This window comes from Varanus komodoensis, unplaced genomic scaffold, assembly GCF_004798865.1.
Source record: "Varanus komodoensis strain SLA01 unplaced genomic scaffold, ASM479886v1 scaffold64, whole genome shotgun sequence".
Taxonomy (NCBI): domain Eukaryota; kingdom Metazoa; phylum Chordata; class Lepidosauria; order Squamata; family Varanidae; genus Varanus; species Varanus komodoensis.
The window spans coordinates 3,449,042-3,458,872 of NW_025336273.1; the positions used below are offsets into that span (position 1 = coordinate 3,449,042).

Genomic DNA, 9,831 nt, shown 5'->3' on the forward strand with positions numbered 1-9,831 from the left:
GAACTACTTTTTCATGGCACAGAATCTGAGCTGGCAGAGTGAACGGCTCTCACTAGCCACGTCCGGTGCAGTGGGAGGCCGGGGGTGGCCTCCTTTGTTCCTCAGGGCGAGTTCTGGTGGCACATGGGCTGCAGTGCTGGGGACTGCATTTGCCCCCTTTCCCTGGAAGCGGGAACCAGCTTCACCGGCATGCATGCCTGCTTGTTTGTCTCTGCAGTTTGCGCCAGGGCCCTCCGTCCGCCGGACCCGACCGTCGCCCGCTGGGACGCCCGCCGAGCAGCAGGAGGCTTGGAACAGCAGGCACCATGACGCTGGCAGGTAGAGAGATCCCGCCCCGGTTGCTGCTCCGCCGCAAAGCAGCCCTTAAGAAGAGCTTTTGCTGGATCCGACCCAAGGCCACTGAGGCCGGCCAGCATCAGCCCACGTCAGGAAGCCGAAAAGCAGGGCATGAAGGCCAGAGACCCCCACCCCGCAGCCTCCAGACACAGAGGTTCCAAGCCACTTCTGCACGGCGGGGGTGCAGAGCCGTCGGCTGGCTTGGCGCCCCACTCTGGCCGGCAAGGATTTCCAGAAGGGCACGCCCCTTCTCTCTCTCTCTTTTTAAATAAATTTTTTATTAAAATTTTAAACTAACACTAAAAACATCAAACATCACATATTTACTGGGTCAACCTCCTACTACATACTTTTTAACATTCTAAAGTCAAATTCAGATCAATTTATAATAATTTGAAAACATCTCTAAGTTTACGCCCGTTTCTCCAGCCAATTATAGAAAAAATCCCAAGTTCGATAGAAGTCAGTATCCTCGCCCCTTCTCTTGAACTGCCCCCCCTTGGTGGCGTCCCGGTTTTTGCATGTTTTCCCTTTCCTAAAAGGCTTAAAAACCACTCCTGAGGCTCCGTTCTGGGCAGTAAGAGCTGTGAGCTAAAACACGCTGGAAGGTTTCGCGATTTGGTCCCAGCAAGCTTGGTCTTTGGCCCCTGAGACTTTCCTGAAATTGAATTTAGCTCCTGTGCTGACAGAGGTTTGGCTCTCCTGCTAGAATAGCAAACGGTTGACCTCACTCTGCAAATGCCAGGCCTGCCTTAGCTAAAATGGCACCATCTGGGTTCAAGAGGAAGTGACCAGCTGCATCTTTGTAGAAGAGAAACCTTCTACCCATCTTTGTAGAAGAGGAACCTCTCTTTAGGAGCAACTCTCCCTTCTCGAGCTGAATGGAGACTAATTTTTAATTCCATTTTAACTATCCTTAGACCACCTTAGAAGGTTCAAAATACTGCTGGACACCGTGCATGTGCAGAGACAGAAATCTGGGGGTGGCGGGAACCGGAATGGAGTGCCATGAGGTGGGCCATGCCTGACTGGCTGGAGCCCAGAACTGGAGATACTCCACACTGCAAGCATTTGTTGTAGGTCCCACTGGTCATTAATTACTAATAGCCATTAATAGACTTATTTTTCCATACATTTTCTAATCCTTTTTAAAGCCACTTAAGGCAGTGCTGATGGCTGGGAATCCCATACATAAATTGTGCGTTGTGTGCTGTTGCTGTATTTATAGTTACATCCCCCTAATTCCCAGCGAGTGGGACTCCAGGTGGCTCCCGGCAATACAATTCATACAATTAAAGCCTACAAAAGTATCCAAATGGTAAAAATATAATGACTGGACTATCAAAATTTATTTATTCATTCATTTATTTGGAATTTTTGCATGCCGTCCCATTCGCAGAAGCCTCGGGACGGCTTCCAACATCATAAACAAACAATCATACAGATAAATATATATTAAGTATGGATTCATCCTGGCTAAAAATTTAAAACCAAATTGGCCAACACCTAGATTGAAAAATGCTACAAAAGTCTAAACAGCAAAACTAGTCCAGGGCGGGCTCAGTAAGGAAGCAGGCCTCCCTTTCACCTCTCCTGAATCCGTTGCCAATTTCATGGGGGGACGACGACTGCAGCGCTTGCGTGAGGATGGGATGTGCGGGAGGGCAAAGTCCTTCAGCGGCTGTGCGCGAAGTTGCCCATAGCTGCCACACTCCCGGCCTCTTTTCCGGAGCTGGCCCCCACCCCGCGGGCCCGTGTCCCTCCCTTCCTCCCTTCCTTCCTGGGGAAAACGGATGATACAAACAAACCGTGCAAAGGGGCGTAAATAAGAGTGACTCTGTAAACACTCAGGGACCCCTTCAAGCCCCGGAGGGGCAGAGGAAATCCTGGAAAGCCTCAGAAACGAGGGCCAGCTTGATGGCCGGTTCAGCACCGGGTGGGCTGCAGTAGGAAGGTTATTCAGCATTTGGGGGGCTGCCACTGGGAAATCTCTCCCGCTGGTTGCCACCCTCTGTGTTGCCCTCAGAGTTGGCACTCGGAGGAAGAGAGAGGCTTAGGCTTGGGCTATTGTGGTCCTAAGCCATGTCAAGCTTCATAGGTCAAAACCAGCACCTTGAATTGAGAGCAGAAGCATGCAGGCAGCCGGTGCAGCGGGCTAGAACTGTTCTGACACGTCTGAACTCGTAATTGCCGGTAATTAATCCGGGTGCCGCATTCTGCAGCAGCTGCCACTTCTGAACCATCTCCTGGGGTAGCCCCAGGTAGAGTGTATTGCAGCAATCTCATCTAGAGATCGCCAGAGCATCGATTAAAGCCAGGCCGTCCCTGTGCAGGTAGACATGCAGCTGGGCCACCAGCCTCTGGCTCCTCCTGAGCTCTGCTGGCAGGGGGCCCTGAACCTGCTCCTTCAGGGGGGGTGGCCCCCTCCACACCAGGTCGCATTCCCTCCTCCTGGTCAGGAGAACCACCAAGCAGCAGCGTCTCGGTCGAGTCTGGACGGAGCATCGGTTTGCCAGCCCCACCCAGTCCGTTGCTGCTGCCGGCCACCGGTTTGGCACATCCACAGCCTCGCCTGCCGACGGCCACGGTGAGGCAGGGCTGGGTGTCACCAGCACCTGTGCTCCGAGCCTCCGGATGAGCCCCCTCAGCGGTGCCACGTACATGGCGAATAGCGTGGGGGACAGAGCCGACCCCAGAGGGACTCCATGCTGGAGACCCCACGGGGCGGAGCAGCATCCCCCAAGCACCGCCTTCTGGAGCTGAGCCGCCACGTAGGACTGGAGCCGCTGCGACGCCGGCCCCCTCCCCCCTCGGCCGGCCACCGGTTGGCGGCACCGAGAGGTGCGGAGAGGTGCGGCAGCGTCGGCAAGCCCTCGCTGCCCCGCCTCGCCCCCGGCACGGGTCGTCCCGCGGGTGTCCAGCGCTGCTTCCCTGCCGACACCAGGCCTGGCCCAGACGCAAGCAGGTCCAGCCCGTCCGTCTCACCCAAGAGCGCCCGGAGTTCATCGGCGACCAGCCCCTCGAGGACCCGGTCCAGGAAATGAACGTTGGCCACCAGCCTGAAGTCATGCGCATCTTCCGGGCCAAGGGAGGGCTCTTGCAAACGTGGCCTCAGCGCCACCTCTCTGAGGCAGGATGGGACCCTCCCCCTTGCAGGAGGCAGTCCTCGCCTCCCTGGCCCGGACAGGACGGGCAAGGATCCACGACACAGGTGGCCGCACAGACCTGGCCAAGCAGCTTGAGCTGTGCCAACGGGCGCTCATCCGAGATGAGGCTGTGCTCTGCGCATCCCCAGATCCAGCCGCTTGCCCCCAGAGCCCCGGTCCCCCCAGATTCAAGAGTGGCAGGCGAGGGCAGGGAACATGCGAAGGCTCCCCAGAGGGAAGCTCCGGGAGCAGCGTGCCGTTGAAAACCAGTGGCTCGGGGCGGGAGCAGCCTGGGAGGACAGTTCCCTTCATACCTTCTGCCTGTGGGCTTCTGGGAGGCATCCGGCGCCATTGGGGGAAATTTAGGCTAGGCGGCTCGATCCAGCCGGATGCTTAGCATGCGCTCTCCGCGTGAGGAGGGGCCTGTGTGGGTGCCGCCTGAGACGGGCGGAAGGATCCATTGCTGACGGCGTTTTAACTTTCCCTTTTGTCTGCTTACAGCGTACAAAGAAAAAATGAAGGAGCTGCCCCTGGTGTCCCTCTTCTGCTCTTGCTTCCTCTCCGACCCCCTAAACAAGCCATCCTATAAATACGAAGGTAGGAGTCCATTCAGTCTCGGGCTTGTGGGCTTGGGGCTGCCGCCGCCGGCCGAGCTCCTGTCCGTGAGCACCTTCACAAAGAGAGCGCGCGCGATTCCTCCCTTCCCCGAGGGCTCTGGATGGGCTTCCACGTAGTTCATTATATATGATAATACGGTATAAATCTAGTTGACGTGCTATGAATTATGCATGGTCGCACGCTAGCCAGCACAGCGCAGGGGCTCCCACACGCGGCAAAGGGGGGCCACCCCGGCTTCCTTTCTGGCATTCTGGTCCTGCAGCGTGTTGCACCCCCCCCCTTTGAGGGAACGCACTCGCGTTGCCGGCGTGGCCCCTCGCCCTTCCACCCTGCGCTCTGCCGCCAAGGCCGGGCTGGGCAGTTTCCCACGGCCAGCCCTGGGTTTCAGTCGGTGTAAGAACGCAGCCCGGTCCATACGGTCGCTTCTACAAGGCTGTACGCCTGCCGCACGTCCCTTCGTGCTTCAGGCGTCCACCCCAGAAGGCCCTCTGCCGCCTCTTCGCCCCTCGCCGCCATTTCTGCCTCACGGGCCACGTGCTCTCCAAGCAGCGTGCCTGCTTTCCTTGGGGGGTCCAGGAGCGAAAAGGACCGTTGATGTCCTTCCCTGCCGCTTGGAGCCGGGGGAGCAGGCTGCCCCAGTCCTGAACTGGAGATATCACTGGTTTTATTCTGAACACATGTATTTGAAGCGCCTGAGGCCAGGAAACGTTTGCATGCTCCTCTGAGTCTGCGGGGGCCTCTTCAGCAATGCAGGGAGGATGCTGGATGGGGAGACATGTTTCCGCCTGGTTGGCAGCAGGCCCAGCCTGGGCCCTGGGATGTATTGCCTGGGGAATGTTCGGCAACACGGTCTGGTTCTCCTGAGTTGTACTAGAGCTCAGCGGGGGCCTCCCGGGGCTGACGGGCGGGAGAGGCAGGGCATATCCGAGGTGGGCCTCCTGCACCCGGTGCCTGGAGAGACGGTGGAACTGGCTTCCCCAGGATGGAGTGGTGGCCATCGCTTCGGGTGCCTCGGGAGCGGATTGGAGGAAGAAGCGCAGGCAGCGAGGGGTCCTCGTCCTGGTGGCTCTGTGCTGCTCTGGAGCCGGACGGAGGGGGGCCCCCGGGTGGGGGGGGAGGGGGGGGGGGGGGGGCGTTGCGCCAGGTCTGCATTTGGGTTTGCACCCGGCAGCTTGCTGGCCAGCGCGCAAACAGGGTGCGGGGCAGAATGCTCCGCCAGGGCTTTTCTCACGCTCTCCTTTCCGGTGGGGACCGGAAGGCTCTCCCGCCCCCACTTCAGCCGCTTCTGAGCATGAGTGCCCCTCAGCATCTCCCCCCTCCCTCCAGTAGATGCAGTAGACCTGACCTGGTGCGTCATTTCGGACATGGAGGTCATCGAGCTCAACAAGCGCACCTCGGGCCAGTCCTTCGAAGTTATCCTGAAGCCCCCCTCCTTTGACGGGATCCCCGAATTCAGCGCCTCCCTGCCCCGGCGACGCGACCCCTCCCTGGAGGAGATCCAGAAGAAGCTGGAAGCTGCCGAGGAACGGCGCAAGGTGAGACCGGCTCAGTGCCCGGGGGGTAAGCATGGCAGGCGCTTGAAGGTAAGCCCAGGGGGCTGGGCCCTTGCACCGCCTGGGTCAGCTGGGCCAAAAGGCCGAGGCGCCACGGCTCGGCAAGACCCCACGCGGAGTCCCTCCTGCCTCTTCCGGGAGCGGCTGGGCCTTCTGCGCGCAAGCCTGGCCCGCGAGCTGCGAGCTGCAACCCCGGCCACCCAAGTGGATCGGACGGCAACCCTCTTCCGCTTGTGCACGGCAGAGGAAGGGCAGGTGGAGAGCAGCTCTGGGCGCTTCCGCAGCTGCGCGGGGCTCCGCTCCTCCTCCCAGCACTTCGCCTGGTGAGCGGCGCTCGAAGCTGGAATTCAGTCAGGCCAACGCCTGTGCTCTCTGGGGATCTGAACTGGTGCTTCAGACCACGCGTTGGAGCACAAACCCGGAGGCTGTGGCCACATGGAGAAGCATCAGCTCAGTGTCCTGCCAAAGTGCTCCTTCGAGAAAGCGGGCCTTTCCGGGGTTTTTCCCCGGCTGCATCTTGCAGGGAGGGGGCCTGCCACATTCCCGGCTGGAGGCCTGTCGGTCCATTCTTAGTACAAAAGAATGCACTTCCCAGCTATTCGCTGCCACAGAGCCAAGAAATGCTCCCCATTCAGGGAACCGGGAAGCCACCAGGACTGACGCACACGTGCTCGCACAGTGCAGAAAGACTTACACAGCGCTCCACCGCGGAAACTTGCACGCTTCAGTCTAGTGCAGGTCCACGTGTGACCGGCTGGTCTTTTTGTTCCCACGACAACAAACAACAGGTGGATCCATGAGCCTGTTCCCCACAGGGCCCAATCCGCTCTAGGCGGAGCTCAGCAGGTGCCCACGGCTGTAATGCTGCAAACGTGTGCTAGACGGGGGAAACATCTGCCCCACGGAGCTCGCAGGGACCTGCTTCCGAGCAAGCGTGTCCCGCTCCTGCTGAAAGGGACTTTCTTGAGCAATTTGGTGGGGTCTTTTTAGGCAGGCGCCGGTCCACGGAAGGGCCCGGCCCCCTCAGTCTCTCCGTCCCCATGGACAAACAGGGGGCACTGCTATGAGACCCGTGGGCAGCGAGCCCCCCAGATGTTTCGGGCCAGCACGGCTGCCAGGCGGGAGCAGGTCAGGTCCGCAGCTCAGGGGTCAAATGCCAGCTTTGCCCGCTGCCTGCCCGGGCACTTCCAGGAAGAGCGAAGAAGGATCCGGCCGGCAGTCTTGCGGAGCCTCTGCCGGCCTGCGTCGGCAGCACTCGCCCGACGGGCCAGTGGGCTCTCCAAGGAGGCGGTGATTCTCTGACGTGGGGGGGAGCGGGACCCGGCAAAGCTTCGGGCAACTCTCCAGAGGCCAGCCAAGCGCTTGGCAGCCTATATGGGAGCGCAGGGTGGGCCAAGGAGGCCCCGCCGTTGGGAGGAAGTGAGCGCTCCTGGGCCGCCTGTGAATGATTGACCAGCCGTTCATCCATCGGCAGCCGCACTGGCCTGGGCTGCCCCCCCCGCCCCGCAGCTCTGCTCGCCTGCAGTTGGCATGACCAGAGCCAGTTTACCTTTAATCTGGGACCGCGGCAAAGCTTGCATGGAAAGAGTGACTTGCTTGTTTAAAAGATCGGTGGGGTTGTGGTGGAGATGCGCAGGGGAGGCAGCCTGCCGGAGGGAGGGAGGGAGGCCGAAGATCACCGTGACGCACCTGCAAAAGCACAAGCAGCAGCGAGAGCCAGATGGCGCTTCGTGAACCTGGCGCCAGTAAGGCCTGGAGCCTGCCACGGGCCGGGGCAAGAAAGCGAGCTGCGAGGACCCAGTGGAGCCTAGCAGGGACCCAGTGGCGCAGAGGTCTGCAGGCAGCCCCCCCCACACACTGTCCCTTGCGCCTCCAGAGGCGCTCCTGGTGCGTGGGCAGGGCAGCACGGAGGAACGAGTCCTTCCAGCAGATGCAGCCCAACGGTCACAGCCGTATGGACTGGAGGCCCTCCGGGGAATCCAAGATGGCAGCACGCAAGGCTGGGTGGGGCTGGGTGAGCGGGGCTTTCTCTGTGCTTCCGCCACGCATTCGAGACCGCGGGGTTCCGGGTAGGACCACAGGGCTGGCCCTCCGTCCCCAGGGAGCGATCCCTGCCCGGAGTTCCCATTGCGTGGTGTGTGTGTTTGTGTCCAGTACCAGGAAGCAGAGCTCCTGAAGCACCTGGCCGGAAAGCGGGAGCACGAGCGGGAGGTGATCCAGAAGGCCATCGAGGAGAACAACAATTTCATCAAGATGGCCAAGGAGCGGCTGATGCAGAAAATGGAGTCCAACAAGGAGAACCGCGAGGCACGCCTGGCCGCCATGCTGGAGCGCCTGCAGGAGAAGGTGAGGAGCCAGGTGTGGCGGGAGGGGAGGGGAGGGGGCAGCCGGCGAAGCCCAGGGGGATCTGGGGGCCACCACGCCTGCGGGAGGAAGGAGGGGAGCGCTGCTTCGCGACGGCAGCATCCCAAGGCCCGGCCCGGCTGCGTGGTGTCACGCCTGGGAGCCATGGAAGCTGATTAGGATGAGGAATGGGGGACCTGGGCGGGAGGGCGAGGCCCCTTTTGGGAGGCGCCGCTCCAGGAGAAGAGGCGGAGCGCGCGCAGGCCGGATCAGGCCAGGGCGGTGGCCAGCGGGATGCCCCAAGCAGGGCGGGGGGCCGACAGCCAACATGCCCCTGGGAGCCGTGGCCAGCCCTCTGGCCACTAGCCGCGGATGCCGACCCTCCCCACCAGACCCCCGTGGGACCCTCAGGCAGAGCCCCCACCACGCCCCCGGCCTCTTCCCCCACAGGACAAACATGCCGAGGAGGTCCGGAAGAACAAGGAGCTGAAAGAGGAGGCCTCCAGGTAAAGGGGCCGGCGGCACACGGCAGTTTGGACTGACGGCTCCAGGGAAGGCGGCGGCGGCGGGCAGTGGTCCTGGCGGGGCTGCCGCAGAGCGAGGTTCTGACTGACGACTCGACTCGGGATTGTCCTCTGCTTTCGTTGTTTGTGAATGTGAAGAATCGACTGGTGAAGCCATCGCGTGTGTTTCGGGAGGGAGGGGGACATGGGGGAGGAGAGAGCTGGGTGAAGACGGGCGCGCATTTGGGGGGGTGGGCGCGGATGGCTGGGCACCCCCACGTGGCTCTGACGGCTTTCCACACTGGCCGTGCTCCGCCTGGACCGGCCGAGCGAGGGGCGCTAGGAACGGCGAGTTACCTGGGGCAGGTGTCGTGGCGGGGTTGGGGAGGGACGGGGCGAGGCGAGGCGAGGAAGGAAACCGCAAAAGCCGAATTTGGTGATGGGCCAGGAGCAAGCAGAGGAAGCAAAGTCGCCTCTGGGGTGAGTGTTGTCTTGTGTGTTTTGCCATTAATGTCGGTCACCCGTGTGAAAAAACAAAAAAGAAGACGAAAACCTCATTTCTGTGTTTCCTTCGTAACTGTTCATCTTGTCTCTTAACTCCAAGGGATTATTCCAAGACTGCTGTTGCTTAACTGAAGGCACCCGTGGTGCTGGTTTTATGCCCACAGGCCTCTGTTTTAAAAACAATAATAATATTAAATACTTTTGCCAGAGACTTGCTGCTGTCTTGTGTGGATGTCACTCCGGCTCGCCTCCCTGCCCCATGAGATTGGGGCCTGGAGGGTTTCTCTGGAGGGTTTCCCATGAGGTCGTGCCTCCAGCCAGGGGTGCCCGATGCGGAACGCTTCCTGAATGCGGAAAAAATATATATGCCCATCTGGGTTTGGAAGGGTCTCCTCTAGAGACAATCTGAGTCGCCTTCAGGTGAGACAAGGAGGGGGAATGAGACTCCCTTTGGAAGAGGGCACCTGGGAGGTTCTGGGGCACAGAACCAGCCGCAGAGGTGGAATTGGAGGCTGACGGGGAGGGGTGTCCTTCCTACATTAAGCCCCTCTTAAATTGGGTTCTGAGCACACACAGAGATGGCTGCAGTCCCCCTCGCCTCCCGCACGCCCCACCCCAGCATTCCCGCTCAGGGCAGGAGGGCAGGCGGCTCCCCATGTCCCGCCTGGGGGCGGCTGCCCAGTCCGGGGCGGGGGCGCTTGTCACCTCGACACCGATTGCCGGGACCGGGTCCAGCCAGATGCGTTTGCAGCGCCGGGGAGCCGCTGGCCTGGCCTGCGAAGCAGCCTTGAGGGAGGGCCGCCCGTGCCCTTTCCGCGCCTCCCATCT

At 60.8% G+C, this 9,831-nt stretch overlaps 1 protein-coding gene across 2 annotated transcripts in view; it reads left to right on the forward strand.

Annotated features, from left to right (window-relative positions):
• STMN4 (stathmin 4) overlaps window positions 1–8,675 on the forward strand; it is a 16,803-nt gene extending 8,128 nt beyond the window's left edge. The window contains exons 2-6 of one of the 2 annotated variants that reach the window (XM_044450364.1): window positions 218–318; window positions 3,984–4,079; window positions 5,427–5,635; window positions 7,808–7,999; window positions 8,447–8,675. In XM_044450364.1, coding sequence (XP_044306299.1) covers window positions 306–318; window positions 3,984–4,079; window positions 5,427–5,635; window positions 7,808–7,999; window positions 8,447–8,506 — 570 coding nt within the window. In that variant the 5' untranslated portion in view covers window positions 218–305 and the 3' untranslated portion in view covers window positions 8,507–8,675. The remainder of the gene's footprint in view (window positions 1–217; window positions 319–3,983; window positions 4,080–5,426; window positions 5,636–7,807; window positions 8,000–8,446) is intronic. The other variant, XM_044450365.1, reaches the window with a different exon arrangement.
• Window positions 8,676–9,831: the final 1,156 nt, after the last annotated feature.